This window comes from Equus przewalskii, chromosome 26 (genome assembly GCF_037783145.1).
Source record: "Equus przewalskii isolate Varuska chromosome 26, EquPr2, whole genome shotgun sequence".
In the NCBI taxonomy this organism is placed as follows: Eukaryota; Metazoa; Chordata; class Mammalia; order Perissodactyla; family Equidae; genus Equus; species Equus przewalskii.
This window is the reverse complement of record NC_091856.1, coordinates 6,973,369-6,999,809: the sequence shown is the minus strand read 5'-3', so window position 1 is coordinate 6,999,809 and position 26,441 is coordinate 6,973,369. Positions and strand designations below refer to the sequence as shown.

Genomic DNA, 26,441 nt, shown 5'->3' with positions numbered 1-26,441 from the left:
CTTTAAGCACAGGTGATGGCCATGACGGCTAGACTAGGCAGACCTCTAGAGTGGGAGCTTGTGGAGTACAGGCATGGCTCCTCTTTGTTTCCCAGGCTGGGCTGAGGGACTAGCAAGCAATGCCGTCAGTGCAGAGAGTCAGAGGAGCATCAGGAGAGGGCTCTTTCAGAATACGGAACAGAGTATCGTATTTCCTATCTCGGTGAATGGCCTAACCACTTGCCCAAGTCAGAAACTTGGCTATCATTTGCTCCCTATCAACTCACGTCCAACCCATGTCCAAGTTTACCCCATTCACAGCTCTGTTAAGGTTTTAGGTCAGGTACTATCCTCTCACCTGGAAAAATGCAAGGCCCTATTAACTGGTCTCTCTGCCTCTGGTGTGTTAACAGAGCATCCTTTTGAAAATGTCTATCATGGTACTCGGTTTAGAAACCCTCAATGACTCTCTATGGCCTTTGACGTAAAACCCAAAACACCTTCACACAACCTCTCTAGCTGGATCTAGCTTGAATTCTTTCTATATAATTTAGCTGACTCTTGACTGGTCTTCAAATGCGAACTTAAGCTCATTTTCTCTAGCTTTCCCTGACAGCCCCTCTCCAGCTTGTTAGATGCTCTTTCTCTGTGCTCCCATCGTCCTTTCTTAAATCTGAGGATCCTATCATTGTGCAATGATGCTGGGTTACACGTCTATCTCCTCCACCAGGGGAACAGTTCCTTAAGTGCAGGGACTGTGCCATTCATCTCTGGATTCGTGATACCTAATGATGGCTCTCCAAGTGCCGGTGATCCAAAGGTAAGGAAAATACAGTTCCCACCCTTGAGAAGCACAGCCTAGTCTAGAAGACGGTTACACAAATAAACTAGACCACAAGGCAAACGCTATGACAGATGGATGATCAAAATTCCTTATAAACACCTTCCATCTCTACAGCTTCATCATCTTATACGCAGCACTAGTCACATCGCTGAACTTTTGCTTGATGGTCTCCCGGAACACTGTGAGCCCGAGACAAGGATTGGGAAAGGGGAGGGGGAGTCAAGAACTGCGTTCTATTCATCCTCAGTACCTCACACAGAATCTGGCATATAAAGGTGCTATATATATATTGACTAAATAGAATAATCATAATCATGCCCTTCTTAGGGGGTGGAAGGTGACCACGGAGAGCTAAAACGAGTAAATTGACATTATCACTGAACTTAAAAGTCACCTCCCAGAATGAAAGGGAAAGGTGGTATTCAAGGCAGACAAAAACGACATGAGCAAAGGCATCAAGTGGCAGGCCAGTCTGGGAGTGTCCTTGACGGGCACAGCTGATTTCAGAAAGATCCCAAGGTACAACCAAAGCCTGAGGATATTCTGCCACTCCATGCTACCCTCTCAGGGATCCTGGGATGACGTGAGAGACTCCCAGGAAAGAAGCAGTTACCCCAGATCTCCTATCCACTTATGAAATGCCCTGAGGGATTCTGACCTGGTACGGCCAGCTATAAATCCTGAGACCTCACATAACTCAGAGGTGGTCACAAGAACAACACACACAATTCAGCACCGAGGCCTCTTCATTTTTCCTGCACTACAGACCAAGTACCAGCATGCCCCAAATTCAAATAGAATCGAGGACGAGACCACAGTGGTCATTCTCCCTAGTCTGGACTCAAATATGCCAGAGCAATTTATTTTGAGATCTTAATCTGTAATTTTTTTAGCAGGTTTCAATAAAAAAAAGCTATAGAAAACATGTCTTAGAAGGAATAAAGGCCCCAGAATTTCATGTGACGGAACTGCACAATGAACAGCGTTTTACGTAACCTGACCCACGCTTTCAGCTGATAGAATCACGACAACCTTCAGGCCCTGCTCTAAACCAAACCCTTAAATGTGCATGGAAGGCAAAGAATGAGGGCAGAATGAAAATACTGTATTTTGGTTTAGTATTTTTAATTTGTAAACACTTGTTCCAGGGAGATCACACACATCACAAATACAATCTCAGCGAGCTGAATTTTCACGCGCCTGTTACCACTAGTTCACATTTGGCCTGTTTCTCTAACCTACGAGCCAGAACCAGGCCATTACCAACTCTCAAAGGAAACCCTGGGTCACCACGTGCAGGAGGCAGAGCTGCTCTCCCTGCTCTACTCCGTCCATCCTGTAGAAGAGCACGAGGGGCTCCAAGCCCTCAGTGTCCACAGACATTGCACTGCTCTGCCTCATCAAAAGAAAAGGGGATAAATCCTGCTGATGGTTTGATTTGAAGAACTCATTTAACATGTATAATTCCAAAAACACAGAAGTGTAAAACAGCAGGAAATCTGTTCTGTGTTGTCTGAAGCTTTTAAAATAAGGAACATTGACTAAGATAATCCTTGCATTAAGTGGGCATGTGTGATTTTGCAGCCCATCACAAATAAGACAGTCTTCATCAAGAAAACAGGTTGAAAGAAGAAAAAATTATGAATGCAGAATGCAGGAATCTCCTAAATATGGGAGAAATGTCAAGAGACAGAAGCAACATAGAGAGAAAAATCCTAGTACCAAGAAAGCAGTACAAGCTAACAGTAAACTTCGAAGGACACAAACTTGTTTTAGTGTTTCTGGGGTTGCACAGTCTACCACAATGAAGAGCTGAGAAAGTTATCAGGCCTTCCTCATCAAAATTCAGGTAGATCTATATGGGAAATGTTCTGTAACATGTCAAGTCTGGTCATATAAAGGGTCAGTAAGCAGACAGTCATTACGAAAATTCCTTGACAGTCTCGCAGAAAAATATTTTAGCCCAATTGATATTTACTCTACATAGGTCTAGAGAAAAAGAAAAAGCTTATAACTTCTTTACATTCTTCTTACCCTAGAAACACATCCATTATAAGAAGGGTTACTGTATCAAATTCACGCCATGGTGTCTGCACTCATTATTAGTAATAAGATACTTACAAATAGGACACTGACATCAAACTTTATAATAATGTCTTTTTTAAATTCAAATCTATTATGGCTTTAAGGAACTATGTGATTAGGCATCCAAGCTCTTTATAAACTGTAATAACATTTTTTAAATTATTTTTAAGTATTGTTCAATGTTGTATACAGTTTAATTTTCAATATAAAAAGATAATGAGATGAGCAATTTATGATTTTATGTATTCATGCAGATGAAGAGGAAATAATGCTGAATCAAATTCCCAAATCCAGATATCTGGGTAACCAAGTCAAATATTTTAAAGTTGACTTGTGTGTGTGAGAGTGTGTCTGTGTGTGTATTTAACACAATTAACTACTACATGAGCATCCAAAACTGATCTGAAAGCTGACTGCTGTCCAGACTCTTCCACTTCAACAATTCCTCATTTCTCCCCTATCACAAAATCAGAAGATTTAAACATGCCCGAAGTGCAGAGCCAGTATGACCATTTCTCTCTTTCTTTAGCAATAATATCTACTTCTGGATTGGCTAGAGCTAAAGCGAACATATAACTGAATCCTGGCTGCTTCTGAAAGCAGCTACGATGAACTCCTATGAACACTGTTTCGGAAAGACGCTCCCTGAGAGGAAAACAGAAATATCTGAGGTCATTTCCAAACCCAGTGCACCGGGGCTGACTTTAGAAAGGCCTCTTGAAGACACAGCCACAGTTTTACACTTCATGCTGCTCAAACACACGTTGCTCCAGCCCACCGTAGATCTAAGACAAGGAAAGTTAGAAATGGATTTTCCGGCAAACATTTTAGGACCCAACTCAAACCCAAGATCTGGTCTTGGTCTTTGACAAAAAAGAGGTCACCCAAACATTTATTTTTCACTCCTGATTCTGTGAAGAGGCTTCTGAAGACCAATTTTAGTTTCTGTCCCGCCGAGGTCCTCACCGCTTGGCACTCAGGGCTTCGTCAGAAGGTGCAGTTATTTCGATCCTGGTCTTAAGGAATCAAGGGGGCTTGTTTTCCCTAGATATGATTTGAGTTTCCCCAGAATGTTCGATGCTTCCCTCAATCTTCACAACACTCTGAGTGGGCAGGATGGGCAAACGCTCTTCCTTTTACGGATGAGCTGATTAGCAGACAGCTTGCCAAGTGGCTCCATATAAGTAAATCTGTGATGCCAGAACCAAATGCTCAAGTCCAGAACTTCAGTTTTTTAATGCAAAAGTATCACAGAGGGGAGTGATTGCTAATTACTAACAAATCCACTGATTTGAACATAAGGATATTATCCACAATGAGCTATTCCCCTGGGAGGCTGGCCACCACATTAATCTAGACCAAAACTGAGAGTTCACTTGCAAATGACAGCCACAAATTTGCCCTCAATTTGTTTTAGACCAAATACCTAATTGAGCCCTGCCAGGAGACTTTTCCTGGTGGGCAAGAGAAAGGAACTTAAAAAATTCACAGCTGCCATGAGAGCGACAGAGAGAACGCTGCTAGGATCTTAGAAGCCAGGGGCAGAAAAAAGAATTCCCAAGGAAGTTACAAGGAAATGTATATTATATCTGTATTATCTTTAAGATTTTAAACATAAGAAATGAAATAGTTACACCATTTGTGTTTTCCTGGATGGCCTATAAACATAAATGACTATACTATTTAAACCAGAACTGTGTGGTTAAGGAGATTTATACTTAAAATATACTTAATTCCTCTTTATGATGACTGCTTTAAATCTAGCAAAAGAGATTCATCATCCTCTACTTTCACTTGGGGTTTAAATGTGACCTTTAAAGGCTCAGGGGTCGGGATCTCCCCTCCTTCACGGGGGGGACCCCCGGCCCTGGCCTCCTCGCGGTCTGTTTCACTGAGCTCCTCACTGTAGAGCTCACTGATGGGGCCCAGAGCCTCGCTCCTGGCAATGATGTCCACGCCCATCTCCCTGACCTCTTCGGTGCCTTCAGCCACAGTTCGGTCTTTAGCTTTCCGCAGGCTCCGCATCTTAAAAGCTTCCCTCGAGGGAGCTGCATTCGAAATAGATTTCTTGAATCTTTCCCCTGACTGTTTCAGCCTCTCTCCTGACTGCCTCAGCCTCTCGCCTGACTGCCTCAGCCTCTCCCTCCTCTCTGGGGTCACTATTCTCGTTCTAATTCTGTTCACTTTTTTGTCCAGATTCTGCCGTGTCTTCTGCATGTTTTCTTTGGAAAATGCCTTTTTGATATTATCAATGCGCTCCTTGCCTGACTTTCTAAGCCTGGCAGATCTGCTCTCTTCAATATAATATTCTTCATCGGAAGACAGCTCTATCGGGGGATCAAAGACATCGTCCTCCACCTCTTGATCCTCAGTCAGGGTTCTGTCTTTAACAATAGACAGGGATGTCGGGCACCGAAGCTTCTCCTGAAGGAGAGAAAAGGGAGCATGTGAGAGATCAGTCCTCTGGCCTTCTGGCCACACCTTCTGAACCTCCTCCAAAGGCTGCTCATCCTCTCCCCGCTCCTTAAATGGGGGTATTTCTCTGGGTTTCTCTATCTGTGGCCCTTTTTTCTTCTTCATCTCTGAAGCTCACCTGTGCAACCGCATTCACTCCTATACCTTCAGATCCAATTGTAACAAACTCACGAATATTTTCTCTTCACCCCCTCCCTTCTCCTAAGATGAAGACACATTTTTAAATAATAGACAGACTTCACCTAGATGTAACAGAGGCATCTCAAACTTAACATGTCCAAAACTCAAGGCCCATCCATCATCCTCTCCACAGCTCCTTCTTTTCCTGTCCCTCTCAGCAGCAATACCCATCCAGGTGCCACCCAGTTAGAAACCTCAGAATCAGGGTCCCCAATATTTTCTCTCCCTCTCATCCCATATCCAACTGGTCACCAAGCATTGTTGATAATACTGTTTAACAGACTCCTCAGTTCCCTCCTCTTTCCTCCTTGCTTCTACCAATGTCTTAATCCAGGTGCTTGTCATCGGAGGCCTGACCTTGTGCAATGCCTCCACCTCCAAAACATCACCTGAGTCTTTCCTGAGAAATATTTCTGAAGCATAGCTCTGATCCTTTCTCTACTTTAAAACTTTTGGGAGCTAATCAACAATCAGAGGATAGAGTTCAAATTCTTTAGTATGATTAGAAGGCTCTTCGGTTTGAGCTAAGCCTATTTTCCCACTCCTCCAGGCCAGCAACACACAATCACTCTTTCCATTCCTCAAACACATAATGTTTTCATCCTTCCACATCTTTGTGTCATGTGGTTCTTCATACCTTCAATGCCCCTTCACCTCTTTTCAGCTTTGTGAACAAAATCTTCCTTCAAGAATGGATTCAAATGTCCCCACCTTCCCCAAGAGGTTAATTCTGTCTCCAAGATACACCAAAACAACAGACCTCTATTTATAGCATTTATCACAGTTTGAACTGAAATGGAGCTCTACTTATTTATAAATGTCTCCCTGTGGCCTTCACTGAACGGTAGGTTCCATGAAAGCAGAGATGTGGCTTATTTATTTATTTATTTATTTTTTTAAAGATTTTATTTTTCCTTTTTCTCCCCAAAGCCCCCCGGTACACAGTTGTATATTCTCCGTTGTGGGTCCCTCCAGCTGCGGCATGTGGGACGCTGCCCCAGCGTGGCCTGATGAGCAGCGCCATGTCCGCGCCCAGGATTCGAACCAACGAAACACTGGGCCGCCTGCAGCGGAGCGCGCGAACTCAACCACTCAGCCACGGGGCCAGCCCCCTAGCTTATTTATGTTTTGTGCGCAGCATCTATCAGAGTGCCTTGTACACAGCGGGTACATGACTACTGGATCAAGTAAGAGGCTCATGCCTTTATCAACAAATAGCTACTAAGCATCTACATGCACCAGTCCATGTTCTAGGAACTGAGAACCTCCTGAGAAGAAAACAGAGTAAAAGAGCTTATGCTCTTGGAGAGAGAGAAACAAACAAGTTAAATATATAGTATATTGGATGGTGATAAGTGCTAAGGTGAAAAATAAAGCAGGGAAAGGGGGAATATGGTGACTGGGGAGGATGCTTGGAAAGGCCTCACTAATAAGGTGACATCATAGCCCAGACCTGAAGGTAATGCATATATTTGGGAGGAAAGGAGAAACAGCGAGGAGGACATTGTGGCTGGAGCAGAGTGATCAAGGGGCAAGAGGAAGAGGAGAGAAGAGAGGAGAGGCAGCAGGAAGGCCAGACCACATAAGGCTCTGTCTCCAATAATAAGTATAGTGGCTCTCATTCAGAGTGTGAGAGGAAGCCTTTAAGAAAGTTTTGAGGGGAGTAGTGACATGATTTGACCCATACTGTAAAAGGATCACTCTGCTGAAAATAGACTATGGGGGCAAGATAAGAAGCAGGCAGAACAGATGGAGACCACTGAGATCAGTCAGGTGAGAAATGGATGAGGGTGTTGGCAGAGGTGGTGGTGAGAAGTGGTCCGATTCCCAATCCACTCTGAGGGTAGGAGCCAACAGGATTAGCTGCTAGATGTAGACATGGAGTGTGAGAGAGTATCCAGGACCAGTCTCAAGTACATGGCCTAAGCAACTGAAGGAGAGACCTGCCATCAACTGATACAGGGAAGATCGCAGGAGGACGCGCCTGGAGGGAAAGGATGGGATCTGAACAGGATGACTTTGAGATGCCCAATGGAAATCCAAGGAAGCAGAGATGGTGAGCAGGCAACTGAGCATATAAGTCTGGAATTCAGAAGAGAGGTCTGGACTAGAGATATACATTTAGGAATCATTAACATAATGATGAAATTAAAAATCATGAGACCAGATGAAAGAGATCACCAAGAAACTGAGCGAATGAGTCTACACTCCGTTATTCAAAACCCCTTGGCGCCATGGTGTGTTTCAGAAATCAGAATATTTCATATTTGGGGGAAATATAATATATTACATAACATTCCCAGTGAGATCTTGGGAAGAAACATTTTTGCAGCAAAAATATGAATATTCACTGTATGGTGGGATAAAGAGTATAAACAGCCTCATGCTATTTCAGGTGAGGCTTTGCCATCAAATGGGTTCAGGTCAAGCTAAGTCTTGCTGCCAAATAAGTTATGAAAAAAAATTATTTTTAGAAATGTTTGGATTTTAGTGTTATGAAAAGATATGGATTTTGGACCTCTGGATACGACGGACGAGATGAAAAAGAACCAAAAAGGAGATTTATCAGCCAGTGAGGCAGGAGAAAATCCAAGAGAGAGTAGCACACCCAGGAGCCAAGGGGGAAAAAAGCTTCAGGAAGAGAGAGAGGACCAACTATGTCAAATGTATCAAAGGATGAGGATGCGAATTGGATTTGGGAACACGGCAGACCCTGGTGACCTTGAGAACCCACCCAGAAACACAGCTGCTAGAGGAACCCAACTCACTATTTAGGGATTATTTCTAAAACTAAACAGGCAACACTTTAAAGATCATGAGATTTTTTAACTGAATCCCTAAGTTAAAATTTCTAAAAGAAACTGTGCTCCTACTTGAGATCCAGATTAAATCTGTTCAGTCAAAAAAATTTTATAAATATGTAAGAAATACATTTATACATATTCAAAACCTATCAGCCTGATAGTCGAGAAGGTATCCCTGGAACCTTATTTCTTTGGATACTTATTTAAAATTAAATTCTTTGGCTACAGGATTGGAGAGGCTAGAAGCTAAAAAAAGGCAGGGTGGGTGTCTCGTAGCTCTCTGATGAATCAGAAGCAGCCAAGTTATTCCTCTCCTTTCCTGACACCTGCTACAGGGAGGAGCTTCAGCAACACTTGAGGGGGCTGGTACGGCCTGAGAAGGCATAATTAGAAAAGGAAGGAGCCAAAGAATAGTTACTGTTTGATAGGGAGGAAAACCCCTCACAATCCTGCTGTGAAGAAATCAGATATAGCTTAACTCAGGAATCACATACCCATTCTCAACCGCCTAACAAATTATACAAAATTAGGCTTCAAAAAAAAACAGAGGTAGAGTCAGAGAAAGTACTCATTAAGTGGATCTATTTATTGCAACTCCTATGAGTCAGAGATACCATGAGTTACTGGTAAATACACTGTAATAATAATTATAGGATTGAATTATAGGTGATTTCCAAATACAATTACCATGTATCTTTTTATGTAAAAGTTCAGGTAAAAAGATGATTTTTATAATAAAATGAGTACTTTGGGTCAGAGCAATGTGGCTTTGATTGAGCATCAGCGTAATATAACTAGGGGAATATTATTATATAAATATTATACATATATATGTGTATATACATATATATATATGTATGTAATCACAGGCATGTGGTCAGTAAGCAAAATTGTTAGAAGATATGGTAAGACTCCTGTCTTGCATGATGAGAAGGTCATCAAGATAAAGGTATGCTCAAAGAAAAATCTGTAACTGGATGAGAAATAGCAGATAAGTTTTTTTAACGCTCATGTCCAGGATTAGGTGAAAACTCAGCCATACACAACTGTGGGTGATAAAATACTAATAAACACTGCCACAAAAGACATATCCAGGGAAAACTATTTGAGGAAAAATCCAAATGGAAATGAAAGTATACTAAAGCTGAATTACTCAGTTTCAAGTTAATTTTAGTAGAAGGGAGAATCTCAATATAACCACTTATACATATTAACTCCAAGAATGAATTATAAGAACTAATTTTCATTGCTGAGAATAACCATGTGAATATTGCATAGTGTCCTAACATCTAATGAATCCTCGGTCTGAGGTCTATGTCCACTGGTGCCTGCCTTTATCCTTCTCCACAAGCTCTATTATAAAAGATAGCAACGGCTTATTTACAAACTGCTGCTTATCCTGAACAGCGTAAATTCACAGACTCTTCACAGCATTCTCTCTTACAAAGAAAGATCTGACCTAAACTAGCGCCTTTCAGTTGCTTTTTCATACTACCTTCTATTTGTTCAAGTAAGAATAGGGGCTCAAAGAAAAGGAAAAAAACATAGTTTCAGGGAATAAACAGGTGAATACAGAAACATCTTAACTTTAAAAAAAAAAAGAATTATGTCAATAGACAAACAAGAGCCAATTAGAAATTTCAGAAACCTCTTTGTGCTGGCCTTGGTAAATCCTGACGGTCCCTGGTCCACTCCTTGCACAAGGTTCTCAGGAGGGATGCTGGACACCAAGACTGTTTCCTGGCATGTCCCAAGCAAGTGGAGGGTGAGATACGCTCACTGCCGCTAATGCCCTTGGAAAGTGAATTGAAAAATGTATACTACATTCTCCAACACCAAATCAGATTCCCATTACATACACTAATGCTGGGACGGGCCTCTGAGAGTAACGTGAGTGATTTTTTTTTTTTTTTCATATTTTTAAGTTTGTAATAGGACTTCCAGTGACCTGGAAGGAAAGGAAAATGATACACAATTTCAAATGGCCTAGTGCAATCCGCCTACTTTTAAAATAAGCAACTCTTCTCTCTCCTCTTCTTCTTCCTAAATAACCAACAAGCTCTTAAAAACAGATCCAAAATACCACTGTGCCATCCCAGTGTAACTTTATCAGTCACCAGAGGGCTATGGAGAACTGACTAAAGTGTAGAGAATGCCATGGGGAGTTATGGCCCACATCCTTAGTATCTTACACATATCTGCCTGCATAATCCAACTGTGTTCCTATCTTATTTTGTTTTAATTCTTCTAGAGTTTTTTCCCTATGCGTATGGGCATTCATCCATTTTAAAAATACAGTGTGATAACACTGTATATATGCACCAGTGAACATCCCTGCATACATTACTTACTTTATACTGAGAACAAATCTCTGACATGAAATTTTGGGGCCAAAAGGTTTGTGAATTATTAAGGTTCTTAAATGCATACTAACAAAACTGCCCTCCAGAAAATTAATTGCACCAATTAATATACCCACCAGCAGAATACTGAAGTACTTGTTTTTTTCTACCCTCGAACTCTATGTTTCAGTAACTGTAAATATTTAAATAGGTGAAAGTGGAATTCTGCTCATTTATTTTGTCTTTTGTGAACTTCTGATAACGACTTTCCTGTTTTTCCACCATGGGAGGAGAGTTCAACTTTATCCTTTTGATTTAGAAGAGCTTTAAAATACATTACAGATACTAAGCATTTGCCATGGATATGTTCCAATTTCAAAAAACACAAGTATCAAGCTCAGAGTAATATAGGAACTTAGCTCAATACACAATGCCACACAAAAACTATTATGTTAAATCACTAAGTAAAAAGACTACGTAATCAAATATAAGGAATCACTTATATGACTCCTACATTTGTATGAATATAATAAAAAAATAATTTCCTGATTCATTAAGAAATAGCATTTTTCTTATTTATGACTCTTACGTAAATATTCCAATAGACAGATTATATTCTGAAAAGTTCACATTTTACTGTTTAGGGCTTTCCTGGCTCTCCATAATAAGGAAGAAAACCACATTGTGGGGCTACTGGTCCTCAGTTTCTTTTTTCACACAACAAAAAGGTGTTTTAAACTAGAGGCTTCTTAGGTCTCTTGGAGTTCTAACATTCCAAGGTCTATGAGAGGGCATCATTCTAATATGTCCAACATGCCGAAAGAGCCTTACCAATATTAAGTTTCAAAGACTGAAATAGCCTCAGCTATGATCCACAGTTCATATTACACAAAATGGTTGAGCAGCTCAAAAGACTGATATGACAGTACATTAGTTAACACAGAAATAAATGGTTTGATCTTGAGATCTCTGCTGATACTGAACTCCACCACATGAATATATACCATAGTTATGATGCAACACTGGAAACCTCTGACACGACTTGGCCATTAAAGGATGTGAGAGATTGCAGTAATCGAGCTAAGCACGAGTGCAAGCTTACCTGGAATATTACCACGCGGAATTTGTTTTTCTTCAGTATTTCCTCTTGCTTAGATTCAACTTTTTTAACATGAGTTTGTTGCCTCTCCACCCGGGCCTTCACGTCTTTAATGTGAGCACTGACTTTGCGGGTTTTCTCAAACAACTTATTAATAAGATAGCCTGTGTTGTTGTGTGACTGTGAAAGCTTCAGTAGGTCTATCTGGACGGATTTTATGGCGTTTTCCATCTCCCTGTGTCTCTCTTCTATCCTCTTCTGGCTTGCCTGCACACTGTCCACGATGGCTGCCACTTTGTCCAGCACAGTCACAATGGTAAAAGCGGCGTCTTGGTCTTCATCCTCTGTAACGCTCGACAGGCGATTCTGGTGGATTTTATCAGCATTTGAAGCAGACCCATTATGTTCCATTGTATTTATTTCTCGGTGAAAGATGTCCTACCACAGTCGATTCTGGCACTTCGAGCAAAACAGTCAACAGGGGTGTTTAAAGGGTTGGAAACCCCACCCCTGGAGACTGGTCAAGTATTTATAACTACAAATACCCATACGTGACTGCTCTGCAACATGAGCCCTCGCAAAGCACTGGGGAGTGTTCCACGCATGCTTACTGACTGACTAAGGGACCCAAATAAGACTGTGTGGACACCAGAGGAAAGCTTCTTAAAAAAAAGCTCACTGAAGCCACCATGTTACTAATATTAAGCCTAGAAGCCAAATGACCAAAAAAGCAAACTCCAAATGTTGGGTAAAGCTCTTGCCTTTAGATAATTTACAGCAGTATTTGTAAAAGCGAAGGGGACGTTTGAAGTGAAATCTGCTTTTTCTATTAATTTCAAATATTAAATGTACTGATATATCAATATCAAAGAATATAGTAAATAAACACACCAAAACAGAGGCCATATAGTGAAAACATTATATTATAACATGCTTTTCCAAACCAAATATTAAAATTAATATTTAATTTTGAACATATTCTTAAATTCTACATGCATACTTCTGAATATCTAAACATGTTAAAACAGCTGAATACATTCTACTCACACTTCAGATCCTTAAACACCAACAATCTATTAACATAGCTATGACTACAGGACAAATTTGGGTAGAGTTCTTAGATAATTTTTAAGCTCACTTTAAGAGCACCAATCATTAACAATCATTTTTGCATTTTATTCACAAACACTGATACAATTTGTTTATTTATGTTAAAACAAATATTTTCTTTAAAAATGAATGTGTATTAAAGTAGTTTAACTGAGAGAGTAGGCTTTATTCCAATCTGTTTGTTAAACAGACTATTCTCACAATACCTAAATCTACCTTTCAGTGATCGGCTCCATCATTGCTACCAGATACTTTCCCAAATTATCAGAATTATTTTTTCAAAGAGAGGAATAACCAAATTCCAGTCCATACATCTTATATTTTACATCTAACACACACAGCTTTATAGTTCATGCGATAGGCAGTGTCTAAAAAATCAGTTTCTAAATCTCAAAAACATTTAAATGTCTATTTAAACACAGTGTCTTCTAGATTTTTTTTTTTTTGTAAGAAAAGTAATCTGTAAACATCTTTACCTTTAGTTCATGCTTGGTCATTTGCTGTGGTCATTGTGGAAGAAGGGGGTATGACTTTATAACCATTTGTGAAGTGGTCCATCTTTGCAAAAATATTACATTCCATGGGTAAAGAACAAGTCTTAGAATTACCATGTGGTACAAATTTGTGAAATCAATTTCTGTATTTAAAAACATAAAACAAAGACTACTAAACAGTCCAAAACTGTTGTAGTTGAATATTCTAAATACGAGCCAACAGTACTACACTAAAAATGTCCAAAAATAAGGCCTCTGAAATAAATATTTCCATTCTTTAAAAAAAGACATAATAAATGTACATCACATGGTCAGTGTACATATAAAAGTTATCATCTTAAACCATTCTGGATGACGTATCTGAAGTAAAATGACCTAGGTTTTGCTTCTGTCGTCGTCCTCTGTTGTTTTTAGGGCATTTTCTGTTGAGTTAAAAAAAAGAGAAAAATGTCATTTTGTTTAGAATATTTCAAATGTTTCCAAAGTAATACACATCTCACTCATAAGGCCACACTGCATGCGATCACATGACGGGGGAACAGGATGCTACTTGAGGCAACACAAGGTGAGGACCAACAAGTCAGACTGCTCTCTTCCCTACAAAGCTGGGAGGTGAGAGGATTAGATATACGATGCAGGTACGAACACAGCAAAACTCATTCCTGGGGTCTCTACTGCTGCATATGCATCCCCCTGGAGAGGAATGCCTGCCTTCCTCTGGCCTGGTGACTCCCCAGCCACAGTGACAGGAGAAAGGATCCTTATTGACACCCCCCAAAATGACAAGAAAGCTCCGATGAAGGAGGAATCAGGAAGATGCATGCCTGTTAACCTCAGATATGAATACACAGGAAATGCCTAGTGATTTTAGACAATGACTCAAAATAAGTCACTCCACACCCTGCGTGGGCAAACCATAAAATCCACGAAAGAACAGCCATGCCAGGGAGAAGGGACATTCCTTGACTCTGCTCTCATTTTACCGGGCATGTTTCTGCATGGTGGTATGAACCACTGTGCTGTAACTGCTCTTTCCTGCCCACAGGAGTGCAAACGGACGAGCTCTTACTATGCACAAGGCGCTGTGCTACGCAACACGGAATAAAGGGACTGCGATGAATCCTGGAAATTCCGAGTTTGGGCTGTGCAAACTCCTTTTCCTATATATAAAATATTAAATTAAGAGTTGGACTAACTTCTAAAATCTCTGCCAGCAAGGAATTTATAATCTAGTGAAAAGAAAGTCTTGCAACAATGAGTACTCCTACTCTAAAGTTCCATATTTTCATTCAACCTCAAAGAGCACTGTTTTGCCTTGACTTAAAAGCCTGGATGGTAACACTTCCGTTTTATACACTGTTTTCCACAAATTTTATCTCCATTTCATAAATAAGGAAACTGGTTGAGAAGTGCAAAAATCCTCTTTAACATGTCACTAACGCACGATGACCTTGGAAAAGGTCCGACTTCCTGGGGCCATGGTGTTTTTCAACTATAAAATAAGGGTGTTTGGCTAGGATGATGTCCAAAGTCCCTGCCAATCTGTCACTCTCTGAGTCTAAAAACATAAAAGATTCCAAGCATAAAAGAATAAAATTTTACTTATACAGTGTTGATAAGCAGGTCAGTAGAAACATCCTTTTAAAAGAGGATTCCTCCCACGTAGCAGCCACCACGACAAGTGAACAGCTGTCCCATAACAGACTGTGTGGGAGAGACACTCCTTAAAAATTCAACGGAGATGACCAAGCACATAATTATGATATCTAAATCCAAGAGCGCAACACATCTATCTAGGGGAGAAAATCTCACAATAAAAAGACAAGCCTCAAGGAGAGACTGATGATAAATTCAGTGAGATGACCCTTCAGTGATGGAGACAGTGGGCAGTGAAGACATTATAACACAGTTAAAAACACAGTGATGTCTAAGTGTCTGTGAAGGCAGAAAACACATGTGGAGTATAAAGTAGAGGATACAGACTTGAAAACTACCTGCCAGGTCATTTTAATTTAGTAGTTGAGGATTATAGCGCACTGAGAACAAAAGCACAGAGCTGGAGAAGAGGCTGGATTAGGATTTATAAAGGGTTTAACCATCTGTGCGACCTTGGGCAAGGCATTTCTCATCCTGGGGCTTTAGTTTCCTCAATTCTCTAGAATGAAGGGGTTGAAATCAAAGTTGCTTTCCACTCACTCTGACATTCTTTGATCTTCTTAAGGGTGACACTGTCACCAAGCCTCAAAATCTTCTCTTATCTTTACCTTAACTTCTTTCACCTTCCAAATCATTTATTACCCTACTCCTGCTTTCCTCTACTAATGCCCTAAATGCTCTCCTTCTACCTCACATTTTCATTCCTTCAACGAAGTTTGCAGGTGACACTCAGATTAATGCTCTGGAAAAATGGTTCATACCAAGTTCCTCTCCTGCTCAAAACCCTCAACAGCTACAAAATCAAGTCTGAACCTTGCTCCCACACCACGATCATACTTGGCAAATATATTTCCCAAGATGACTCAACGTGGACTCTTCTCTTGGTTTGGGAATCCAGCGGCACTGAATCCAAATCGAGGCACTTCCACTCATGGGTAGATGACCACAGGCAAATTACTTAAGCTCCGCACCTATATTAAATGGCCAGAGGCAACCCTGCTGTTGCACGTTTTTATTCTATCTTCTCTTTCCTGTCATTATTTTTTATGTCATTATGTCTCTACTTTAATCTACTGCCCAATATTATACTCAGCAGTCCTGCCTAAGGGCAGATCATCTGTTCTATGGAATAAAGTCCACTGACTTTAGAATCTGAATTTTATGAAAAATAGCTGTTAGAGAACCTTTGTTATCATTTCTAGATTTATCATTTCAGCTCCAGATGGCTGAGACTACTGAAAGTCTGGCTTCTATCCAGACCTTGGATAGAAGAGCCATAAATCCATTATGGCCTGCCAATATCTGTACTTGATATGCTCCAATCCTCTGCCCAGAATAATGCAGAAAAGCATAGGGATGATGCTTATGGGACTTCTGAACCAAACCTTAAAGGAGGTAGGAAGAGGGAAGCGAGAAGAAAATACACAAGACCAGGAAGCATACACACAATATGAACTTGATTTGCTTTGATTTTTCACAGGTGAGATTCCAACTTCTACTCAGCTTGAAAAATACCCATTTTATGCCAACTGCACTCCAAATAGGTCCTTTAATTTGGAGTTTAGTTGCAATAAACTCCAATGGTTTTAGTTATGATAGAGAATTTTAAAGCTTAGTATTTATGACCATATTCCAGAAAACAAAATAACATTAGCACAATGATATAATAAGAAAAGCAGTTTTCGGTAACCTCTGATCTATTCCTTCTTATTATATTTACTATGGATAAAGTATATTCTTAGGGCATGAAACATCTTTTAGTTCTGCCAGGCTTAAAAAATTTCTGCATAGGTCTTCTGTACATGTTCAGGCCATTCTAAAAGTTCTGCTACCACCATTATTGTCCCTGAATGCAGTGTTAGAACACACAGTTCTGAGTCCCTAAATTCCTTTATGTCATTGAATATTCTCATGCTCCCTCTGCCTGTAGCCCAAAAATACCTGTATTCCTGGGAATGAGTTCTTGCCCATATTCTAAAGAAGCAAGACAGGGAGAGGTCAGATCGATGGAAACATCAGTGAATTGATTCTAGGGCTTTTTCCTAAAAAACTGGTTGGAGTTAAAGCCCCTATGATTTTGCGTGTGCTTCAAGGGTCTTTCTAATTTAACAGCTACCCACCTCTAATTTAAAGTTGGTATTTCTCAGGTCATGACCTACCTTGTTATGCACATGACAATTGCTACTATGATGGCAATCTGCACAGCTCCGATAATGGCTGCAATGAGAACATGGGTGAGCTTTTGCCTACTTGGCACTACATAGAGAATACTAAAGTCTGTCTTTTCACAGTGCTGTCCAGTGTAACCAGATTCGCATCTGAAAAGGGGAAAAAAAAAAGACTACTATGAGAATTACAAACCTCAATAACTCCAGGTTTTAAAATTAAAAGATACAGAAGAATGATAAATTTAAATCAGAATAGAAAATCAGGCACTCTCCCACCATTGGCAAAAAAACTGCCATTTGTCTATTTCCTTACATGTTTTCTGATGCCTATTTTACACAGCGCTTCTTTCACCTACCATGATATCACATTAATTTTAAAGTTGCTAAATAGTCTTTATTACCTTTATTCAAAAACAAATATCTAGGGGCCAGCCCAGTGGTGCAGTGGTTAAGATCACACATTCTGCCTTGGCAGCCTGGGGTTCGCCAGTTCAGATGTCAGGTACAGACCTACGTACTGCTTGTCAAGTCATGCTGTGGCAGGCGTCCCACATATAAAATAGAGGAAGCTGGGCACAGATGTTAGCTCAGGGCCAGTCTTCCTCAGCAAAAAGAAGAGGATTGGCAGCAGATGTTAGCTCAGGGCTAATCTTCCTCAAAAAAAACAACAACAAAAAACAGATATCTAATATTCCATTCAGTGGTTATAATATAGCAATCTATTCCTTGTTCTAAGACATATGAGCTATTTTCCAGTTTTCACAATTATAAATTAGGTGTGGTAAACACTTTGGTGAATGTGCACTTTTCTATATTTAGTGCTATTCCTTAGGCTAGATACTTGGAAATAGGATTATTGAATAAATAAGCATAAACATTTACAGTTCTTTGATGATAGCACCCAACTATCTTCAAGACACTTTTCAGTGCATATATATAATATGATCTTTTAAGATGCGAGTGGGAAATGAAAATAAGTTATTAATGACAGAAATGAAGCCAAGCAGTCAAGTAGGTGCTAATCTTAGAAATTATTTAATTCCAATTAGAAGTAAATAAAAAGGCAACAACATCAGCTGATGATAATAATTTGACAGGGGAAAACATTTCAGATATTTAACAGAAAATTCACATTTTTTAGCTGACAGAGTGAAATGTATAAATTAGCCAGCCTTCAGTTGGAACTGATTAATAAAACATCTGAAGTGTATTTATTAATGTCCCACACTTCATTATAAAAAAAAGATTCTTTAATAAAGCACATATACCAACAACAAAGAAACTTGGAAGAATGAAACAGGGGACACCAGGGGTGATATGAGCCCACGAATCCCATCCCTGAGGTTCCGAGACACCCGCCAGTAGGTTTCACACTGGGCTCTAAGCTTCCTAGCAGACAAAAAAAGGTAGTAAGGTAGATATATAATTCATAGAACAGAATTGAGTGCCCAGATATAAACCCATTCACCTATGGTCAACTGATTTTCAACAAGGGTGCTCAGTGGGAAAAGAGCAATCTCTTCAACAAATGGTGCTGGGACAACTGGACATCCACAGGCAAAAGAATGAAGCTGGACCTCTTCCTCACAACATACACAAAAACTAACTCAAAACGGATCATAGATCTAAATGTAAGAGCTAAAATTAAAAAACTCTTAGGGGGGAAAAGGAATAAATGTTCACGACCTTAGATTAGGGAATGATTTCTTAGATATGACACCAAAAGCACAAGGAACAACAACAAAAGAGACAGACTGGACTAAAACAAAATTAAAATCTTTTGCACTTAAGGACACTATCAAAGGAGGGAAAAGACAAACCTACAGGAGGGGAGAAACTTTTTCCAAATTACGTATCTTTTTTTTTTTTTGGCTGAGAAGATTTGCCCTGAGCTAACATCTGCTGCCAATCTTCTTCTTTTTTTTGTATGTGCACCACTACCACATCCTGGCCACTGACAGATGAGTGGTGTAGGTCCACACCAAAGCAGAGTGTGCCAAACTTAACCACTAGACAACCAGGGCTGGCCCACAAATTATATATTTGATAAGAGACTTGTATCTGGAACATATAAAGAACTATTACAACTTATTAACAAAAGGCAAAAAAATGCAAAAATGGGCAAAAAGATCTCAATACACATTTTTCTAACTAAGATATACTGATAGCCAATAACACATGAAAAGACGCTCAACATCATTAGTCATCAGGAAAACACAAACTACAATAATACCACTTCACACCCAAGAGGATGGCCAGAATCAAAAAGTCAGATAATAACAAGTGATGGCAACAGTAGAGCAGGGAATAAAAACTGGTGCAGCCACTTTGGAAAAGAGTCTGGCAGTTCCCCAAAAAGTTAAACACAGAGTTACCATTTGGCTCAGCAATTCCACTCGTAAGCATTTACCCATATGAAATTAAAACACACGTGCACACAAAAACTTACAAACAATTGTTCAAGGAAGCATTATTCATAATACCCAAAAAGTGGAAACAATTCAAATATACATCAACTGATAAGTGGAATTAAAAAATGTGGTACTGTCCGTTCAACAGAATATTATTCAGCCATATAAAGGAACAAAGTACTGATACAAAGTGCTACCACGTGGATACACCTTAAAAGTATTATGCTAAGTTAAAGAAGCCAGACACAAAAGACTACATATTATATGAATCCACTTAAATGAAATGTCCAAAATAGGTAAATCTACAGAGGCAGAAAATAGATTAGTGGTTGTCCAGGGCCTAGGAAGAAGGAGAGATATGAGACTAATAGCTAAAGGGCCTGGAGTTTCTTCTGGATGATAAAATATTCTAATGTTGACTGTGGTGAGTGCACAACTCTGTGAATAGACTAAAAACCATCGGATTGTAAAAAAGAATGAAAGAAAAGAAAGTGGTAAGATCATTCACACAAAATACAGTCTCCATAAAATAAAATCAAAGCAGTTGTTCAAAAGAACCAGTTACTATTTTTACTAAATTCAAGGAACTTTATCTCATTGGTCCTCGTGTAAAGAGAGCACTGTCTGGCATTAGAGATCATCATTCTTAACAGCACAGCTGCAATAACTTCAATGATATAATGAAGTCTCGTAAGATTTTTAAAATACTATCTTTCACAGTAGGCTAATGGCCAAAAGTCAAAGCTCAGTAAAATAAAAACAGTTCTAAAGGGGGCTATAAAAATGTCCTAGATAGGTAGCCCTCTGAATGTGAAGCTTAATCCAAAAATTAAAATCAGAATATCGAGAAGAATGTGTAGGCCATATACGGTTCAGGCAATCCTCCCTGGATATTATTTTTGTAACTGACTTTTGGGTCATACTCTCCAAATATCTCGAGTATTAACTTTCAGGTTATTACTTCTTCTTCTGTTATGGATTAAAGGCAGATCCAGGCACCTGGTCCTCTGCCCTCTATTCTTGCATCCCACACACCCTCCATAGTAATTTCATTCCCTCCTGTGGCCTCATGCGCTGATTCATTTGCTCACCCATATTTACTGACATGTTTACGGACATGTGCTGGGTACTGTAGTGGCATTTGGGATACATCAGTGAGCAAAACAAAGATACCTGGCCTGTTTACCCTCTAGCAGGGGAGGGAGGGACAATAAACCTAAGTAAATAAAATGGTTATGTTAGAAGGTGACAGGTACTACTCAAAAAGAAACAGAATTAAGGGGGTGCCAGGTATGGGCCAGGAAGGGAGGACTGCAATTTTAAGTAAGGCAGTCGGGGTAGGTTTCATTAAGAAGTGAAGGAGTAAAGACATGTGAGTAAAGACATGAAGGAGGTGAAGGATTCTGCCATTTGGAACAACTGGGAGAGCATATCGGGCAAAGGAAGAGTTGGTGCAAAGATGGTGAGGTGCGAGCATGAGTGCACGGCGTGTCCAAGGAGCAGCAAGCGTGTCTGGAGGGAGGTGGGAAAGCGGAAAGGGAAGCAGGGGACCAAGACAGACAGGTGACGGGGGCAAACGGTGTAGGGCCTTCTGCACTCACTGAGATGGAGGAGCCACTGGAACGGTTTTAGCAGAGGAATGATATGAACTGACATTTATTTTAAAAGGCTCACTCTGGCTGCTGTGCTGAATATGGACTGAAAGACACAATCAGGGAAGTTACCACATTAATGCCAGGGAGAATAAATGGAGGCCTGCACCAGGAACAGCAGTGGCAAGGGTGAGAAGTAACCGAATTCTGGATATATTCTGAACTAGAGCAAACGGGATTTTCCAACTGACTGGCTGTGGAGTTTGAGAGAGAGAAGAGTCAGAGATGTATCAGAGGTGTTTTGTCTGAGCAAATGAAAAGATGAAGTTGACATCAACCGAGATAGAGAAGGTTACAGGTGGAGCAGGTTTAGGAGAGGGGAGGCAGATCAGGAGATCAGCTTAGGTCCTACCGAGCTTGAGGTGTCAGAAATCTAAGTGAAAATGTCAAGGAGGGACAGGGATCTATGAGTTCCAGGCTTAGGAGAGAGGTCTGAGATTTACGTAAATTAAAAGTCATCAGCATATGTCAGGTAAAGCCCTGAGACTGGATGGAATCACTAAGAAAGAAGACCAGGACTGGACCCTGATGCACGCCCACATTGAGAGGTCAGGGAGCAAAAGAGGAAGCAGCCAAGAAGACCAAAAGGAATGGTCAGGGAAGAGGGAGAAAACCAAAAGCTCATGTAATCCCAAAGCCAAGTAAAGAATGTGTATCACACAAGAAGGACTGATCAATTATGTCAAATGCTACTGATCATTCAAAAGTAATTTAAGACTAAGAATTGACCAGTGAATTTAGCAACAAGAACAGTCTCAGTGGAGCGTTGGGGGCAAAAGCTTATTGGAGTGGGTTCAAGAGCAATGGGAAGTGAGGGAGTGGAGACCAACCATAGACAACTCTTTCAAGTTCTCCTGCCAAGGACGGTAGCTGGTGCAAGTGAGAACAAGGGTTTTTTCCCCATGATAGAAGAAATAAAAATGTATTTATGAATATATATAAAATATATTTATACAAAGATATATGACATGGAGAAAAAGAGAGAGAATTGCTGGTAGATAGTGAAAGTCTGTAGAAGTTCCCTTCATACTGCTTCAGTTTTCTCAGTGAACTTGGAAACAAGATCATCCGCAGAGAGGAAGGATGAGAGAGGACGTACTGACAGTCTGAAGAGAGAGGTGAAGGTATGAAGCAGTCCTCTGGGAGAGAAGGAGAATGAATGGACTACACTTACAGAATGACTGCCTGGCAGTGTGAAGGGCCCACGTCGAGCACAAACGTCAGCAAGACAAGTCAACTGGGTGGTGTGCCTTTCAACAGCAGCCATGTTCAGCTGTATGCGTGTAGGTATGCAATAGGCAGGGGGTCGGAATGAACCAGCGTTATAGCGTTGTCAGGTGAGTATGATGAACTAGGGGAGGACTACAGTGACCGTCCATGGAATTTCAGCTGAGTAAGGAGGAAAGAGGACATTCAGGTGATAGGATCAATAAACTGAGGCCTAAGGGGATGGAAGGACTTCTGGGTAGGAACTAGAAGGGATATGCTAGAAATGGAATGGTTCCCAAATGTCTCCTAAGTTCTAAAACCAAAATATATCCAGTAGCCTACAAGACATCCATAACTGGATACCCCACAAGCACCTGAGACCAAGAATATTAACCTGAATACATCATTTTCCCCTAAATCCTATTCCCTCTGCCAACTGTACTTCCCCACTCAATTCTGCCTTGGCCAGAAACCTGGGAGACTCTCCTCACTCTTCCTTCCCACTACCTCCCACCAACTCCCACATTCCTATCCTCGTACCCAGACGGTCACTAAAACCTATGGATTCAACCACCTGCTTCTTTCTCTGCAATTCGTCTCCTTATCTCAGTCCAACTACAACTCCTTTACTTAGTTCAGGCTCTCACTTCTTACTAATATACAGTCTCCTAATCCATTTTCCACAAAGCAGCACCAGAGTGGCTTTCAGATCTGATCACCTCTTTCTCACTTAAATTCTTAAGTGGTTTCTTGCTGCCTTTAAAATAAAGGACAAGCTCCTGGGATGGCAGAAATGTTCCTGTGACCTGCCCCTCCTCTCACAATGTCTGCCACCCCATGAACATTGAAGTGCCTTGTCTGAAGTCCCTAATCATCTCCTGTACATCTATGTGTGACAGCATTTTTCATATTAAATTTTAATTGCTTATTATGTGTCAGTCTTTTCCACCAGATTATACGTTTTTTTGAAGGCATGATCCATGGATCCCTGGAATATTTCAATTTAAGACCCCAGTGCCAGGTAAAATTTGGTACAAAGTAAGCAATAAATAAATAAACAAACAAACAAATTAATTGTGGGACAATGTGAGAAGATTCTAACCTGATAATAGGACTATGGCTAAAGGTTCCTCACCCCTGCCTGTTTACTGCCACCCAAACTACTACACCCAGCTACTAGTGGAAGTGCATGCGATGTTATGGCCTGGTTCTTGTAGACATTGAAGTACTCTGACACAAGAAAAACATCAACTGCTTTTTAGGAGTTATCAGTGTACAGAAAAGAGATTCTTTAGCATTTAAGAAACACCCCTGGTCTGGAAAAGAGGGAAAAGTTGATAATCATCATGTCATTCAAAACACAATTTACTGAGTAGCTACTGGGCTAGGTCCTATGCAAGGTACTAGGAAGACGGTGGTAGGCAAAACAGAGTCCCCGACCTAATGGCACTTACAGTCTAATACTAGCAATTGCTATTTATTAAATACACACTGTGTACCAGGTGTCGTGCTAAGCATTTTACCTATACTATCTCATCTAATTTTAACAACGCTTGGAGGTAGGCACTTTTATTAATATAATTTTAGAAATGAGAAAAGTGAGGTTTAGAAATTTTAAGTGACTGCCAAAGGGCATAACTGATAATTGGCCAGTCTGGTGTATCTGATTCCAAAGGCTTTAACCACCATACCATCCAATCCTGTTACTGTCAATTCATAAAATACTACAAAGTGCCTGACATCACTTCACTATCAGGACATCATCCTCTCTCATCCTTCCTGTAGGTATCTTGAAAGATGCTCCACCCTAAGAGTACAACGCGATCTGAACTTCTATCAAGATGTATGCCACTGTGACACAAATGAGGAATCCACTGTATGTTTTTGTTTTACAACTGCCCTAATAAAACGCTACATGTTGATTAATTTTACTGGCCTGTTCTCTTTTGTACAGCTGTAGTTTTTAAGTGTTTGGGAAAAGGCGGGGGTGGGTGGTTAGCTCCTCCAAAAACAAGGAAAACTTTCAATCAGGAAAAATTCAAAAGCTTAAATTTAACAAAGAATTATTTAACTATTAACAGTTTACAGTGTTTTATTTTGTTTTGTTTTTTAACAGGAGGAGAAGGAAAAAAGAGTCAGGAGAAGGGAGCTAAAGGAGTAGAGGGACCAGGAGACCTGCTTTCTTTTACTTCTTGAAGAGAAAGATTCACTGGCTTCTGGGTTGACAGGACAAAAGAAAAGTATAATATTTCTCCATGTCTTGGTGTTTTGACTAAGAAACAAAAAAAAAAGATTCTGGCCAACTGTGGGAAGCAGGAGTAAGCAGAATGAGAGCAATCTCCCCTGGTCTATGGAAACATTACCTGGCTACCTAGACCAACCTGGGGCAGAGGGTGAGGTCCCAGCAGCAGCAGCACAAGAAGGGTTAGTGGTAGACAGACACAGAACCACAAAAGGCACTCAGCTCATCAGGCTGAGGATCAGGAAACCTGAGACCTAGTCTTGTCCCAGCTCTATTTCTAACTTGCTCCTGATCCTGAGCAAGTCACAGAGCCTCTCTGGAATCAGAAAGGGAAGATTGACACCCTTTCCATTTCCATCTCTCACATCACACCTGGTTCTAACATCCCCATCCCCTTATTTTTAGAAATCTATTTTAGTACATATTTTGAGTTCCATGTTCTCTGTTCTTAACACATTCTTTAGTCCTTCAACCACTTGGTGACAGATTGCCTAAAAACCAAAATAGGGTCGGAATATGGTATACTTATTTTTCATATTAAAAAATACATAACACTAAAAATGTTAAGCCCATAATCTCAAAACCCAAATACAACATCTGCAGTTTTTTTTTGCAAATTACTTGCCAATTTTTTTCCAAACTATGCTAATTTATTTTTTTACATCTCTACAACAAACAAACGTTACTTTTTGATAATATTTAGTCCACATTTCATTTCCTTCTATAGAGCAGTGACCACTGATGGAAAAAATTTCTCACCTCTGATCTGGAGGTAATGACTTACCTACAAGAAGCCTTCTGAGTGGAATAAATGAATTCACATTTTCCATGGATGCAGTAACCATTGAGGTTTTCAGGGCAAGGCATGTGGTTTCCAATATAAACATCTTCTCTTTGATCACTAGCATCTTAAAAGAACATAAAGCAGTTCAATAAATAGTGAAAAGCAAATTGAAAAATATGGACTTTTCAGAGGTTCTGAGACAACAAATAAATTCACCCCTTGCTGGGTAATTTGGAAAGACAATTTATCAGAGGGGAGTTGGAAGAGAACCAAGGTCCCATTATGCCACAAACAGCCTGTTTAGATTCAAAGCATTTGAAAATATTTGCAGGATGTGACTACTACAAGCTACTGTTGTTTAAAAACAATCTGCCAAGGGCCAGGCCCCATGGCCTAGTGGTTAAGTTTGGTGCACTCTATTTTGGTGGCCTAGGTTCATGAGTTCAGATCCCGGGTGTGGACCTACACCACTCATCAGCCATGCTGTGGTGGCAACCCACATAAAAAATACAGGAAGATTGGCACAGATGTTAATTCAGGACTAATCTTCCTCAAGCAAAGAAAAGAGGAAGATTGGCAACAGATGTTGGCTCAGGGCTAATCTTCCTCAGGGGAAAAAAACGAAATCTTCCCCAAAAATATTAAACATCTTTGCTAAAGAAATAAATGTCACTTCTAGAATAAAGCTCACCTCTGTGACAGAGAGATGGTATATATAGCACTGACTTTTGGAGAACTAATTTACTCTAATCATTCACCTAAGGGCTACAAAATTGAGGCCAAAGAACACTGGAATGGCAGAGAGCAAGTGAGGGGATTCTGAAATTTTAGGGTGAAATGTTTATTTTTGGAATTAAAGCTACTGATTTTTTCCAAATGAAAATAGCTTTGCTATTCTTTCTATATA

The 26,441-nt window shown here is 40.2% G+C and overlaps 2 protein-coding genes across 3 annotated transcripts in view; both read right to left on the bottom strand.

The window, feature by feature from the left end:
- Window positions 1-1,931: 1,931 nt before the first annotated feature.
- On the bottom strand, window positions 1,932-12,561 carry CAVIN4 (caveolae associated protein 4). The gene is made up of 2 exons (XM_008518013.2): window positions 11,812-12,561; window positions 1,932-5,332 (listed from the first exon to the last, which is right to left on the bottom strand). Exons 1-2 carry the CDS (start codon window positions 12,217-12,219, stop codon window positions 4,649-4,651), a joined length of 1,092 nt encoding a protein of 363 aa, XP_008516235.2. The 5' UTR covers window positions 12,220-12,561; the 3' UTR covers window positions 1,932-4,648.
- Window positions 12,562-12,713: 152 nt separating this feature from the next.
- TMEFF1 (transmembrane protein with EGF like and two follistatin like domains 1) overlaps window positions 12,714-26,441 on the bottom strand; it is an 80,738-nt gene continuing 67,010 nt past the window's right edge. For both annotated transcript variants that reach the window (XM_070595284.1, XM_070595285.1), the window contains exons 8-10: window positions 25,535-25,658; window positions 17,228-17,386; window positions 12,714-13,834 (exon numbers count right to left, since the gene is read on the bottom strand). In XM_070595284.1, coding sequence (XP_070451385.1) covers window positions 13,750-13,834; window positions 17,228-17,386; window positions 25,535-25,658 — 368 coding nt within the window. In that variant the 3' untranslated portion in view covers window positions 12,714-13,749. The remainder of the gene's footprint in view (window positions 13,835-17,227; window positions 17,387-25,534; window positions 25,659-26,441) is intronic.